This window comes from Rhinopithecus roxellana, chromosome 5 (genome assembly GCF_007565055.1).
Source record: "Rhinopithecus roxellana isolate Shanxi Qingling chromosome 5, ASM756505v1, whole genome shotgun sequence".
NCBI lineage: Eukaryota > Metazoa > Chordata > Mammalia > Primates > Cercopithecidae > Rhinopithecus > Rhinopithecus roxellana.
The window spans coordinates 8,444,270-8,460,333 of NC_044553.1; the positions used below are offsets into that span (position 1 = coordinate 8,444,270).

A 16,064-nucleotide genomic window follows, 5' to 3' on the forward strand; every position below is an offset into this window, starting at 1 on the left:
CATCACAAGCATATCTCCCCAACCAAGGGAAGTGCTAGGCTTGTCCCACAACAGAGTATGAATCTGGCATGTTCATCTGAGCCAGCACAACTCACCACTTTAAAAAGCACAAACCCATCCCTCACTGGAATGTGTATGAAGCCACAAAATGTTTTACCTTTGCTGAACTTTCAAACTGAAATAGTTCATTACACTTGAGAGCGTAGCTGGCATAACAAACCGAGTTTCCCCCACTCACTTCATGAGGCCCGTATTTTTAAAAAAACATTATTAATGATCAAGAGATTCCAAACAGAATCTGCCTGCCAAGATTTATTTGGCAAAGGAAATTTACTCTATCTCTTGAAACACAGGGATTAAAAATTAGATCCAATCTTCTTTTTGCTAAACTTTTCACCTACCCACTTAAGAGAAAAATCACAACTCTATGCAAAACCAGCAAGGTTAAGATGAAACCTCAGCACCCAGTTTTCTAATGCACTCACCCTCAGTGTTGGAACCTATGTTGTCTTCCAGTCCCACCTCATACGTCCCTTGACTTAGGGGTGTAGTGTGACCTGAAGCAGGGTAATTTCGAAGAACAATTTCTTCTTCAGGATGAGCTGGGGGAACATCCATTTCTGAAGGCACTGGCCCTCCATCTGGGTAGGGCTGGATGCTTCTGTTTTCAGGGTACGGTGGTGGAGTTTCCCAGGAAGGAGCCAGTGTATCTCTGTCTACCTCGGGTGGAGCTGGGCTTCTGGTGCCTCTCTCGTCCCAGGGCTCAACTTGGCCTTTTAAATCTGGCCCCTCTACCTCTCCCAGAGATGTTCCTTCTTTGGTGTGAGGGTCCAAGGTAGCAGATTCTGTTTCAGGATAGAATGGCCAATAAGTAGGTGTTGGATGCAAGGAGGAGGACAGATCAGAATCTGGAGGAGAGATCCTACCCTCTAAAGGCTTTGTATCTACTTTGGACTGGAAGGAAACATCAATGCTGCTGTGGCCATTCAATGCCTCCTCTGGTTCACCTGGAAGGTATTCAGCTTCCTCCTCATTCACATCATAGTAATCCAAATTGTCCTCATTATAGTCACTTTCCAGGGCTGTAGCATGGCTGAAGGAACGTCCCAGGGGAACAGAAGAGTGGGCAGCGGAAAGGTCTCCTCCCACTGCGGCTGGCCTGACGTTGTCCAACAGGGAAGTGCTGCCGATATGGAAAGCCCACACTCCAGGGATCCCCAGGTTGCTTAGTCTAAATAAAAAGGAAACAGTCATTGTAACAAATGTAACAAAAGTGTCCATTCACCCACCTTCCTAGAAGGTGAACAACTAACTGAAAGACAGCTGGGCATGGTGGCTCACACTTACAATCCCAGCACTTTGCAAGGCCAAAGTAGGAGGATGACTTAAGCCCAGGAGTTTGAGACCAGTCTAGGCAACGCAGTGAGACCCTGCCTCTACAAAACACTTCTCTAAAGAAAATTAGCCAGGTATGTGCCACACGCCTGTGCTTCCAGCTACTCAGGAGGCTGAGGTGGGAGGGTCACTTGAGCCCAGCAGTTCCAGGTTACAGTGGGCTTTGGCTGCAACCACCGCTCCCCAGCCTGTGTGGCAGAGTGAGACCCTGTCTCAAAAAAACAAAAACCAAAAAACCTGAAAGGCTATTAAGATCAGGTTCAGTTTTCACTGGTATATAAAACCAAATAAAAGCAGACTTACACGGTAACTAAAAGGATCATACTGGACTTTTGATGTGAACTACCTTTTATTTAACATTGTTTCAAAGCTGTATGCCACAGAATGCCAGACCATCAAATTATCAATCTGCTCTACAATCCAAATGGTTTATCTAAAATCTGGCTATCTGAAAATAAACAAGGAATGTAGGAATGTTTCATCCTTCCTCCACTTGTCTGGAAACTTATAACACGTTTAAAAAATGTATGCTTAAAACTCTACCAAATACTGACACTCGAATGACTACTACATACTTTCAAGAGCTGGTGATGCCCCTTCCCTGTGCCAAGTGTTTCACATTCTTCAATACAGTCTGCAAGTTACAGGTGATCATGTTCAACTTTATAGAGGAGAAAATAGGTTTTAAAAGGCTAACTGATCTTCTGAAAGTCACGTAACAAACAACTGGATCCAAATTCAGTTAACACCAAAGCCCATGCTCTACACATCTATGTTATATTATGACTGAAAACCATACCACACACTGCAGTCAATAAGCATCTGAATTATCATTACTGTACAGAATATTAAAGACATTTCATTGTTTATTCACTTGAACTGACCAATTCGCTAATCCACAAAGAACGGTGAGTCAACGTAAAAAAATTCAAAGAAATACAAATGCCAAAACCTAAAAAAATTTTTTTGGCACTGAAAAAGTTAAGGAGCAAATAAGAAAGTAGCTTAGAGGTCTTTTAAAGACTTCTGGAAACAGTTCTCTCATTTCCTCCATGAGAAAAGAACATGAACTCCATTCAGTTTCTAAATATCCCAATATTTACTTATTTTAGTCCATGATATACCCTAAAGAGAACAACTACATAGGATTTCTGAAAAGATGGGAAAACCTGAGTGAACAAGGGTCTGGCTATGTTGAAAATGCCAGTTCGTATACTCCTCTGATATTTATACAAAACACTAGGCTCAAATTCTCCCAAGCAATGAAATTACCTCAAAAGTCAGTCAATGAGGAATAAGAGTCAATGGCTAATAAGATAATAAAAAATTCACTGAATTGTATAAGAACAAAATATCTTTCTTCATTGGGGTGGGTACTCATCATGTTCATGTGGATTTCTATAGTAATAATATTTTTCAGTACAATTTTAAAATGTCTTTCTCTTGTGTGTATGTGTGTGTGTATGCGTGTATGTATATGTATATGCTGTGGTCACTACTGTGATAAATTTAGGGAAAGAGAAGCATAGAAAGAGAAACTGATTTTGTGTGCAATATGCTATACATATTTGTTAAGTTCATAAGAGTTAATGTTGGTGTTTATTGGTAAGCAAATAAGGAAAACTAAAGACAGTAAGAGAAAATTCAGAAGTTCTGAGGATATTGAGTTTATTATCACATTAGAGGTGTTGCTACTATGAAATTTCCTCTAGAAGTTAGAAACAAACTATAAAATCTTCAAAAAGTGGAAAAATATAGATTATGGCCAATAAAAGCTAAATTAAAAAACCTTCTAATTATATATAAATCACTATCCTGGGTTTTGTCATTATGCATAATGGAAAAGTAACGAATTTGAGTTTATTTTAAAAATCCAAGGTCATCTGGAAGCTTAGTAATAGAAAGAATTTTATTTATTAATTTATTTATTTCTAGATTTCTTAATTTATTTCTAGAAAGGAAAATTGGGTTACAAAATGGGATGACAATGCCTTCCTCCCTGGGTTGTTAGGAGAAGTAAGTGAGAAAACCACATTAAAATGCCTAGCACTGACCAGGCGTGGTGGTTCACGCCTGTAATCCCAGCACTTTGGGAAGTCAAAGTGGGCGGATCACCTGAGGTTAGGAGTTCAAGACCAGCCTGGTCAACATGGTGAAACCCCATCTCTACTAGAAATACAAAAAAATTAGCCAGGTGTGATGGTGTGTGCCTGTAATCCCAGCTACTTGGGAAGCTAAGACTGCAGAAAAGCTTGAACCCAGGAGGCAGAGGTTGCAGTGAGCCAAGGTCATGCCACTGCACTCCAGCCTGGATGACAGAACAAGACTCCATCTCAAAAAAATAAATAAATAAAATGCCTATCACTGGCCCTACACATCATGAATACTTATTAACTACTGTCTTGTCTTCCAGAATATAGAAAAGTATGATTTCAAAATATACTCATGTGAATTCATATTTAAATTTGCAGAGGAAGAGTATGACGAACATTATGAACTATATAATTTATGACCTTTGAGCTCACAGTTGTGAGACAAATTCGAGGAAGAAAATAATTGACTAGGAAAATAACTTTACTCTTAATTATTTATTTAGAGGTAGGGTCTCACTCTGTCACCCAGGCTGGAGCATAGTGGTATGATCATGGCTCACTGTAGCCTCAACCACCTGGGCTCAAGTGATCCTCCCACTTCAGCCTCCCAAGTAGCTGGGTCTACAGGTGGACACAACCACACCCAGCTAATCTGGTTAATTTTTAGTAGAGATTAGGTCTCACTATGCCACCCAGGCTGGCCTTAAATGCCTGAGCTCAAGCAATCCTCCCACCTTGGCCTCCCAAAGCGCTGAGATTAAAACCACCTTGCCCAGCCTAACTTTACTCTTGAGAGATGCATACTAAGGCATTTAGCAATGAACAGGCATGATATTTGTGACTTACTTTAAAACACTTAAACAAGCCGGGTGTGGTGGCTCACACCTGTAATCCTGTACTTTGGGAGGCTGAGGCAGGTGGATCACCTGAGGTCAGGAGTTTGAGACCAGCCTGGCCAACATGATGAAATACTGTCTCTACTAAAAATAAAAAATTAGCCGGGTGTGGTAGTGGGCGCCTGTAATCCTAGCTACTGGGAGGCTGTGTCAGGAGAATCGCTTGAACCCAGGAGGCGGAGGTTGCAGTGAGCACAAGATCATGCCGCTGCACTCCAGCCTGGGTAACAAGAGCAAAACTCTGTCTCAAAAAAAAAAAAAAAGAAAAGAAAAAAAAAATTAAATAAACAAAGAAATGAATATGGCGAAATGTTTACAATGTATAAAACTAGGTGATGGGCATTTGGATGTTCATTTAGTTATTCTCTCCACTTTTCTGTATATTTTTGAAAATTTAAATAATGAAAAGTAGAATAGAAGATTATATTGAAGGCCATTTCTATGATTTTGATGTACAGAAGTTATTCCTAAGAATAACTCCAAGATCCAAAATCAGAAAGGAAAAGACCGGTAACTTTGACAATCTGAAATGTACCACTGCTAAATCATACACCCTTTCTCAGCAATTCCACTTTTAAGAATTTATTTTAGGGAGAAATGAGAATGTGAGCAATGTTTATTATGCTGTTTACTGCAATGATATTTATAACAAGAAAAATCAGAAATATGTGAAATGTTCATTAATAAGCTGTCTTCATACATATATGACACAATGTTTTATAACCTTAAAATGGTAATATAGACAGACATCTGACTGAAAGACCCCTATAAGAAGATATTAATGTGAGAACACCACTTACATAGCAAAAGAATCATTTTGGTTTTAAAAGTTTTGTATATACCTGAATTCTAGAGAAGGACCATTAACACTCGTTATCACTTGAAGCCGTGATTATGGGTAACTTTTTCTTTTATTTCACATTATTCTGCATTGTTTGTGCTTTACTGTTTGTATTAAGCATGGATTACACTAAAGAAAAATATGTGAGTCATTTGGCCCCATATCTTACTCTGCTTTCGCCAAGCAATTCAGAGATTTCTGGGAAGTATCAAAGATAACAACGAGGGAAGGCATGAAAAGGGTTAGATGGAAATGCTGTCTGTGTGTTTGTGTGTCACACGTGATGGTGGGTATTAGTTCCAAGAGACCTTTACAGCTCTGCTCAGGGAACACAACTGCTTTTTGCCACAGGCCTTTTGGCCCCACTGTCTGCTATCTCCTGTGTAGACGCCAGCACTTACCCAGAGCTCTGTAATTGTTGATCTATTTGTCTATCAACTCTAATAGGGTACAAGCTGCTGGTGTGCAGGACCAGTGTCTTAGAAATCTTTGTATTCCATGTGCTTGGCCATTGTCACCTCTCTATAATGCCTGAGGAATAATAAACCTATGAGCTCCCAAGTAGAAGAGGAGGGTGGAACCAGAGGAGGAAAAGTAAGGAACTGAATTTGCTCCAGAGTCCAGACTAAGTGGCAGCCTAGATGGAGCCCTAAAGGTGCCCAATGTGGATCATAAGGATGGGAAAGGAAACAAGGACTCAGCACAAGATAAAATAAGTAGTTCAGTACTCCAGACTTGAGCTTGGATTTTGGCTTCATCACTTAACTTTGAGATCACAGGCAATTTATTTAACTTCCCTAAGTTCCTCTGTAAAATTGGGAAAATAGTAGTACTAACCTACAATTCTTGTGAGTTTTAATTAAGATAACATCTGGAAAGTATTTAGCACGATACTTGGCAAATAGTAAGTTTTCAATAAATGTCAGCTCTGAGTAACCAAATCTGGCTATAGTGGTCTCTTTCTGGTAGCCGAGCAGAGCAGATGGCATGCAAAAGTATAAGGTGTTTCTATACCTACCCAGAACTGATCAAATGAAGCCGAGAAGCAGTTAATGGAGGCCAGGAAGTAACCAATGTATTCTGTCTGGCTTCTGTATTCAGGAAATGAATAAAAGCAAGGGCACTCCTATCCCCCTCATACGCCCCCCACAAAAAACCTGAAGTCAACGAATATCCTACTGGCACTATCTGTACTGGCAAAATGCAGAAGAGCTTATTATTACACTAGTTAAGTAAGCCCTCTGGATCATTCATTCATTCATCCATCTATTTACTAAATGCCCATTATGGGCAGACACTGATGAGTCGAAGGAATGGATTCAATTCACTTTAGGTAATGAAGCCAGAGAGACATCCTCAGACTTCCGGAAACCTATAAATCTTAGTTATTTTTCCTGCAAATTACATTACTCAATTTAATGTTTAACAGTATCTGTCCAAAAGACTAAATCACAGTGCTTCCTCCTGTGAAATGATTAATCTAGAAAACCTCAAACTGGGCGGTTTATGACTGGGTATTTTTATGTGGTTCCAAGAGCAATGTTTTTCATATCAAGCCTCAGTGGCTCTACAAATAGACACACATACTGTTCTGTTTCCAGTATCTATACCCAATAGAGCAGGAAAAATAAAGGACCTTTTATGTTTTGGTGAACTTGATCCTTCCAGGGTTTAATCTAGTTTCTCAGTTTTGACTTGATGCCTTGCTTAGAAGCCACCAAGATATTATTTAATGGTCCTATGGTCACTTGTGCTCAGGTACCTCCTAAAAGTCCTTCTATTCAAATAGGAAAGGGCTTCAGCTCAATGTTACTTACTGATAGAGATTTTTCACAGACTGTTCAGTGCTAGTCAAGCTGAAATACGGTCCTTCTGACTTCAGATCATCAGCCTCCCCTCGGCAGAAGCCCACCCGAGCTGGAAGCTGAAGCTGGACATTGTAAGACTCTTTGGGGCGGGTTCCAAGGAACTGCAGGCCGTTGGCAGGATAAAGAAAGAGGGCGTAGCTATCAGACCCATCAGATGCCAACACTGCCTGGAAAGTGTTCAGCTGTGAGAAAAAAAACAAAAAGAGAGAGAGAAATGTCCTGTAAAAAAAACAAATAAATGAAGAAAGAAATAGAATGCAAGCAAAGCACCATAAAGTGCAAAGAATTTTCCCCTTTCTCAGGATTCCTCCAAACTGTTTTTAAATGTCGTCTTCTTTAAAATTTCCTCTTCAAGTTACTAATATAATTTCATAAGTGATATTACTGATTATTGCAAATACCATTTGTCAATTTAGATTAATAGTTGAAATATGCATAGGTAAAACGTAGGTTAAAAATATATACTTTTAAGGTTTCAAACTTCTCTCATCCAAACCTCTTTCAGCGCTAAGAGCAATCAGCAAAATTAACTTGTCCATCCTGCAGTCACTGCCCTAGTTTATAACCCTAGGCACTCGGCATCTCTCATTGGCATCATTCATTCATTCATTCATTCATTTATCCATTCATCCATTTATGCCCACTATGGGCCGGCACTGTGTTAGGCCTAGTTGGTCAAAAGGCCTCCTTACTGTCTCACAGCCTCACTTTCTTTCCTCTTCCATCTACCCTTTCATACGAGCATCGGGTTATCCTCATTTCACAGACGAGAAAAAGACACAGGGGCTAACAGGTATTCCTCAGGTCAGGTGGCAAGTATGTGGTGGTGGGCCAGCCAGCTCTACAGCCCGCACCCTAGGACACCCTAACCCCTCCTCAACATGTCATTCAAGGTGAGTTGTAACCTGGCTGCATACGTCCCTCCCAGGCTCAGTTCCACTGCATCTTTGTCAGACTATTTAATAGTCCCCATTTGCACCATGTCCTTGGATGCTTCTACACTTTGCTCATGGTTCCCTGTGCCTAGAAACCCTCCTAACCTTCAAATGCTGCCACTCGGAGGTGTTTGTGATTATAGAATAATTTCTGTTCTCTGAACCTCTGTAACGCCTTTATGAGCATCTCCAGTGAGCATTCACCTCATTATGCTTGGTTAGTTGTTTATATGTTTGTAAACACCATTCATTTATTCATTTGTACACTAATTCAAACAGCCAAGTGTTTACTTAAGCACCAGACATTATGCTTGATGCTGAGGATGCGAAGGAGCAAAGGACAGACTCTGCCCAGGAGAGTCTCACGGTGTAGGACAGGGAAACAGTCATGGTTGAAATTGTAGGAGAGTCACTGGAGAAGGTGGTAGAGGCCACAGAAGGCGGGGGTGTGTGTCTAGGACCTCAGGGTAGGGGTTGGGAGGTGTCACAGAGGCAGCCGGTGAATGTTATAAACACTGCAGGAGCCAACACAGACCAGAGAGAGACCAGGAGCCTGAATCCGCTGCCAATTCAACACTCAGGTCCTTATAGGATCACTCCTTAATATTCCGTCTACCCTCATGTTTTCAACAAGATGAGATTTTTGCCTTTACCTTCATTCAGCGACCACTCCTCCTAAAGATCTGTTAACAGTGCTTGATTCTCTAAAAAGGTGTTATGTTTAGGCCTCTGAAACTCTCTCTCTCACTAAATCACACTGCTTTTACAATTTAGTAAGGAACTGGAAAGGCATTTTTAAAACACAACTTACTTCATAACTAATGTGACTCTTAGAAATATTATTTACTGGTAAGTATCATTACCTCTCCATTCTGCCAGACAGACAAACACGGGCACAGAGAAGAACATCTCACTGAAGGAAACAGCAAGGAAGGAATGGGCTCTTCCCTTTGTTCTGAGTCTACTCCCACTGTGGTGCTAGCTCTTTTCTAATGTTAATTTTTCCTTTCAATGTTTAATTTCAAGGTAGGGTTTTGAGGTTTTGCTAATAGGACAAAGAAACATAGATGTAACACACTCTTCAAGAGCAAATAAAATACAATCAGCCATTCTTCTAGTTCTCTAACCCAGAAAAAAACAACATCTTGCTTTGCTTCTTTCATTCATTCAATTCACAAAGTAACAGGGTGCCTAGTATATTTGTTATTGTTCCAGTTGTTCATTGTTCAACAGCAAAGCTTGACTTTTCCAGAAACAAAAAGCAAGAAATGTTTTTAGAGCTTCTCAATGCTAGGAAGCCACTACTGCCAAATATAAACAAAGGCTGTTCTGCCTCATGTCTATCCATAAGATAGTCTACATCATCAACCAATGTGGACTCAATAACTTCAGAGTTGTACATTAGTCAGAATAAAGAAAAATCTACTAGGGAAAGAAAAGTACTCGAGAAAGAAGAAAAAAAAACCCCATTGTAAAAAGCTAAGCTTTCAAAGCTCCTGGCACCGATCTCCCATAATAAATGTGAAACAGGAGAGAACCATGTTCTAAATTTAGAGAAATTCTATAAGATAAGGAGGTTGTAGAGACTGTGAAGAATTGAAGGGGATGGGGAAGGGGGGACGAGAGAAGTAAACAGAGCTGTGAAGAGGAGAGTCTGGCTTTTTGCTGTGCACTCTGGGCATTTAGCACTTTATTTTATTCATTCATTCAGCCAACCAGCCAACAAATTCATTTCAATTAAAATTTACTCAACATCTTCTATATACTATCCTTGAGATGAGCACTCATTATGGGTGGCAAGTATTTAACTGCTTTGTCTCCACCAAAATAGGCAAATATCAGAGGAAGGAAAAACTTCCTTTTAAGTAGAATTTATGATCCCAAAGTACACGCCAAAGGAGTTTGGCTGTTTAAAAGCCACCCACACACTAAATCATCACTTGTAAAGTTCTTGGTTGGTTCTACAAAATTCTACATCTAATTGCTAAAGAGCCCACTTCATGAAGTCTTGAAGGGCTCCCCCTCTCAAAAAACTCCTTGACTGGCTTCCAAACAGGAAAGGTCCTCGCATTCCTAGATACAAGCCTCTGCAAGAGCCGCACAGGCTCTGTCTCCAAAGAGAAGCCCTCAGATGGGCTGCCAAACCCGACAAACGAGTCACTGGTTCCCAGCTCCCCCAGGATCCCAGAGAGGAGAGAGGGGCCTCCACGGGGAGAGGAGCAGCACAGAGAGGATCAGGGTGAGTGGCTGCAGGCCCTGTTATCAGAAAGAGAGAAAAGCCAGAGCCCTCTGCAGAAACCAGAGCCTGACTCTTCCTCCCAGGACATCCCAATCAATGTTGAAGTGACACTCATCAGAGTCAGGCTGATGCATACAACACACACCCCTCTAAGAATTTCTAACTTTTGCAATTCATTTAATTAACTGCAGCTATCTGGCCAAAAATCAGAATAGTGACATCCTTTTCTTCAAGGGGCTTGCCTATAGAGGCTTATCAAAATGAAAATGAAAATGAAGCATTAGGGTGACTCTTATAGGGGTCACAAAGTTCTCTTTGTCATCTTCCTCAGGAACACATGTCCTCTAGAGCTGTAGGATCATTGGGTCTGGCCTCCAGTGTTTGCTGTGAACACTAACCTCCATTCCTTAGCGTAGTTCTTCATCTCCCACTGCCTGTAGGACACTGTCACATGCAGGACTGTCTCTCATTTATTTGACTGCACTAAATCCTACAGATCCTGCCAAAAATTCAAAGACAAATGCTGAGTACTATCACATCCCTAATACTATATCCTTCCTGATACTCTTCAGCAAAACGTCAGCATTTCTAATTTCCATATATGGTTCAGCATTAACCAATTTCCATATATGTCTCTATTCTCTTCATCTTCACAGTGACATCTCAGACTCAGGCTGAACTCTCTTGCATAGGCTGTAGACCTCCCCTCTTCTAAACCTCGTCTCCAGAAGTCAAAAAGCTACAAAAAGTCCTGCTTTTACCTCTCATTTTCTCTGTGAAATCCAACCACCTCCATCAATGACTATCAACCTTTGAACCAAGTCAACATGTCTCAGTCCCCAACCACGTGGAGGCCTCCATTGGGCAATGTCTTAATTTGTGTTCTGTTGCTTACAACAAAATATTTGAAATTGGGTAATCTACAAAGAAAAGGAATTTATTTCTTACAGTTATGGAGGCTGAGAAGTCCAAAGTTGAGAGGTCACATCTGGTGACAGCCTTCTGGTCAGTGGTGACTGCAGAGTGCCAGGCACTTAGGGCATCACGTGGCAACAAAGCTGAGTGTGCTAATGTGCTAGCTCAGGTCTCAATTCCTCTTCTTATAAAGCAACCAGTCCCACTCCATGATAATCCAGTAATCCATGAATGAATAAATTAACCCATTCATGAGGGCAGAGCCCTTATGACCCAGTCACCTTTCAAAGGCTCTACCTCTCAATACTGCCACGTTGAGGATTAAGTTTCAACACAGTTTTCAGAGAGGACAGATATTCAACCATAGCAGGCAACCTTCCACTCATCTGTCTTATGTTACGGCCTGTGACTCTTTCATCCATTTCTCTGGGCCCAGCTCTTTCAACCTACTCCCAGAACAATCTCTTTCAACCTACTCTCAGAACAATCTCTCTTGCTACCTCATTCTCAATATCCATTCTTTTTATCCCTTTCAACCCAACTGAAATTCCAGATAAACCAAACATTCCCCACACCACAGAGATCTATATAACTCAGTTGTCTCTAACCCTATCCCTAAAATGACAAAAAGAAAACACTCCTCTTTCCCCCAAAAAAGCACAGCTAACGTAAACACTAGTCCTCCACGTCTCCCATTGGTAAGTATTTCAAAGGTCTACACCATAACTTTTTTGCTCTGTGAACTACCTATGACAGTTTAAGAAATCTCAGATTTACTGAGTTGACAAACACTATTTGTTCACATTTTTTTCAGATACAATTACACCTTGACATTCCTGCAATATCAGCTGCAACATCTGGTCACACTTGACAGGAATATCCATGGAGAAAACGGGCACCAACTGCGATTGTTTTTAATGGCAAAGATGCCATTGCTGTGAATCTTCCAGTTGCCGGTAACTTTGCAATATAAGGTTAGTAAGCCAAAATTTAAGAAGGCCAACTAGAACTCAGTCCTTCAAGCAAATTACATCATTGTTTGCCAAAATCTATCTCCAAAGAACTATTAAAACAAGAACTCAAGTTCCAGAGCTCTTTAAAATACCAGAAGAACCTTCAACACGGGTAACTGAAAGAACATCCCCTATCCAAACAGAATCCTCCTTTCTTCATGAAACATTCTGAAGCCAACTAGCACATGGCAATGTCTGCAAGTGGATTTTAATTAGAAAAGTAAAAGAGAGTTGGAATTTACAAATCTTTTCTACCCTAAACCTCCCCCACCCCCAAAAAAGGACCAGACAAAAGTTTTAATTCCAAAAACCTTGCATTTAAAGAGTCCTTATGCAACAAAGAGAGTAAGCAGATGGTTACCAGAGGCTGGGAAGGGTAGCAGGGGTCAGGGGAAGGTGGGGACAGTTAACAGATACCAAAAAATAAAAAAATAAAAAATAGAGAATGAATGAGACCTACCATTTGATAGCACAACAGGATGACTATAACCTGTGATAACAGGTTATTATAGTCAATAATAACTTAATTGTACATTTTTAAATAACTAAGAGTATAATTAGATTGTGTGTAATACAAAGGATAAATGTTTGGGGGGATGGATACTCCATTCTCCAAAATGTGATTATTACATAATGCATGCCTGTACCAAAACATTCCATGTACCCGATAAATATATACACCTACTATGTACCCTCAAAAATTAAAAAAATAAAGAGTCCTCATATAAAAGATATATATCACAGCATCCTTACAAGATAGAGATCAGTGACATGGGCACGTAACCACACCTCTTACAGTAGGCATGTGTCATCCTTCTATAGTGAAGAAACATTTCCGTAAGTTAAAATTGAGATGAATCATATGGTTTCAGCCCTTGGAGTATGGCATTTTAGATTCAGGTCTAATTTCATAGAAGGAAGCCCCTTACTTTCTTCAGGAATGAGGCAGTTCGCCATTTACCAAGCCACCCTGGCCCCACTCATATCCATTTGGAGGACTTCAAATGTTGATGACAAGACTAAAGACCGGGAGCCTGGGATTTTTTACTTTCCTGCAGCTAGAGACTGTAAAGCACATTGAGGGCAGACTCCTATAAACTAAGGAACATGTGAACTGGTACCTGGAAGGCAATTAGGCAGAAGTTATCAAGAACTTTACCAAAAGTGCATCCTCTCTGACTTACCAATTGCACTTCCTGGAATGTCAACTAAGAACATGTGCAAGGATTTAGCTTTTTAAAAAGTAATTCATGCTATTATTTATAATAATGAAAAATCAGAAAAAGCCTTAATGGCCCCTGGGAACACTGGTTGAGTAAACTGTGGTAAACCTTCTGTATTATACAGGATAATAGCAGGATACAGTAGTATGCATCATCATAAATGATGTTGTACAAATACATTTATTGACGTTGAAACATATTCACAATACACTATTCTGTGAAAAAAGCCAGTTATAAAACAGTACGTGTAGTGTAAACTCATCATTGTTAATGGACAGCAATAAAGATATACAGAAGAAAAAACTCTGAAAATGTACACAGAAAAATGTTTATCAGTGGTAGGAAAATGAGTGCTTGTTCTCTTTTTAAAAATTCTCTATATTTTCTGATTTTTTTCCCTTCAATGAACATATAATTAGAAATACTTGTGTACTTAGAGATGGTTCTAAAAATAAGCAACCAAACAGTAAATTGCCTTATGTTCAAAGGGGCTCCCACATCTGCACTCCCGCTCTCATATTCGCTAAGCAATTTTTTTCTCAATGGAGTGACCACCTGCCAGGGTCTCAGAAGATGCTTAGAGACAATATCTTTCCTCACTTCCAAGCCTCCAGCCCTGCTGCCTCCAACGTCAGGTTCAGTGCAAGAGTAGGCTCAGAAACAACTCCGAGCCAGTCCCTGGGTTGCAGCCCCAGAATTCAAGCCCATCCTTCAATTTCCTCAGCAGTCAAATATCCCTGGTCACTTACCTCTCCCGAGGGCAACGCCCCGCGCTTGACCTCCTCGTAAGCGCCCACCTGCTCCCAGGTGGCCAGGAAGGCGTGGGTGGGGGTAAAGCGCGCAGAGCGCGGGAAGCCAGCGCGCACATAGCGGGCGGCCAGGCCCAGCACTGCCGGGGAGGTGTCCTCTCGGTACAGGACTCGGCCCCTGCCGTGGCTCGTGTCGATGTCGGCCAGGAAAGGGGCGATGGCCGGGAAGTCGGTGGGGAAATCATAGTCCACATACTGCGTTTCCCTGGGGAAGTCCTGAGTGGAGATGATGCCATTGGTGCCCACCTGGGAGAGGACAGGGACAAAAAGGTGACGGTCGCTCAAGCCCAAGGACGCTACTCGCGCAGGGAGGGAAGGGAACTGACTTAGGCAAAAAGCCTCCCCTTCCCCACCGGCTCGGGGGAGTCTGGATTCAGGGAAACAAGCGCAACTTTTGCAATTGTCCCACCTCCCCTTACCCCAACCGCGGTGCAGCAGGTCCAGGCGCCCTACAACTCCTTTACCTATCTGCTCACTCCTCTCAAAACCCCGGAGCCCCATGTCCCCGGAGAGGAAGCTGCCAGGTCTGAGGAGGGAACACCCCAGCTCCGCAGACGGGCACAGCCTTCTCGCGGTCCTAACTGCAAAGCCCGCCGGCCGCCCTTAGCAACGCCACCTTTTCTGCCTGGGGCGCGTACGTGGCTGCGAACAATTCTTGCTCTCCCCTGCAGGTCATTCTTGCTCCCCTTCAGCAGCGGGGCAGGCAGTGGCATCGCTCTGCCCGGGTCCCACCGCAAGGGTGCTGGGGGGCTCCGGGCGTGGGGGATGTTTCCTCCCCTCTGGAGGCAGGGTTTCCGTAGAGCGACCCCTGGGAAGAAGCTGCGGGAAAAGTGCCAGGAGGGGGCTGAACTTACGTAGAGATTGCTGAATCGGGCTTCGTAGAAGTGCAGGGGATTCGCCAGCTTCACCACGGCTGAGCTTTCGTCGTCGCCTTCCTGCAGAAGCTGGTCTCCCCAGGACTCCCCGTGTGGGAAGAGCTCGTCTGGGTGCAGCGCCGCGACCCGCGACAGCAGCAACGGCAGCAGCAGCAGCACTGGTAACGACGACAGCGCCGGCCGCCCGGCCACCCGGTCTCCCTCCATGCTCGCTCGGCCGTGCGCTTCCCCGCTACACAGTGCGTCCCGCCCCGGCCTCCAGCCCACTCTCCGCGCCGCGCCAGCCTCGAACCTGGATCTACGCGGGCGACTGGGCGGGGCGGGACTCCAGGCCCACCCAGCACGCTAATTGGCTGAGGCCCTCGGCTGGGGACCAATCACCGGCTCTGAGAAAGTTCGGCAGTGGCCACCACATCTGGTTCTCGTTAAGTTTTCTAAGGCAGCGAGCGGCCGAGGGAGCAGCGCGGCTGGCGGGGTAAAAGCTCCTGGCCAGGATTGCCCAGAGCTGCTCCTTCCACTCCGCCCCTAGGGAGCTCCTGGGTCATCTTCTCATCCGGGCTGCCCCGCAGCCCCGACGAGCCCCAGCCCCGGGACCAAATGGCCCGCAAGGTCTGGGGCAGCAGCGTTGCAGGAGATGAGCTCAGCGCCAAGGGGACCCCGCGGGGGCGAGCGCGGCTGCTGGCCTGCGAGCTCTGGCCCCAACAGGCTAGCAGGGCGCGGGCGGGTGGCGGGGTTACGGTATGAACTTTGCGCCCTGCCCTGGGGTCCCGGGTGCCCCTGGCCCTGGAGGCCCGGCCATCGATCCGAGAAGCAAAGGGACCTTGTCGTGGTCCCCTCGGCCGCTTCGCTCCACCCAATTATGCCCTGAGGAGAAGCGAGTCTTTGTACGAAGTCAGAGGGCTGACTCCTAAGTTCTGTCCCCCTGCTGAAGGCCGGCAGCTGGAAATACCTGCCCCCGGGAA

The 16,064-nt window shown here is 43.3% G+C and overlaps 1 protein-coding gene across 1 annotated transcript in view; it reads right to left on the reverse strand.

Annotated features, from left to right (window-relative positions):
* NID2 (nidogen 2) overlaps nucleotides 1–15,547 on the reverse strand; it is a 63,503-nt gene extending 47,956 nt beyond the window's left edge. The window contains 5 exon segments of the mRNA XM_030930574.1: nucleotides 486–845; nucleotides 927–1,231; nucleotides 7,043–7,275; nucleotides 14,168–14,473; nucleotides 15,082–15,547. Of these exon segments, the coding sequence (XP_030786434.1) occupies nucleotides 486–845; nucleotides 927–1,231; nucleotides 7,043–7,275; nucleotides 14,168–14,473; nucleotides 15,082–15,309 (1,432 nt within the window). The 5' untranslated portion in view covers nucleotides 15,310–15,547.
* Nucleotides 15,548–16,064: the final 517 nt, after the last annotated feature.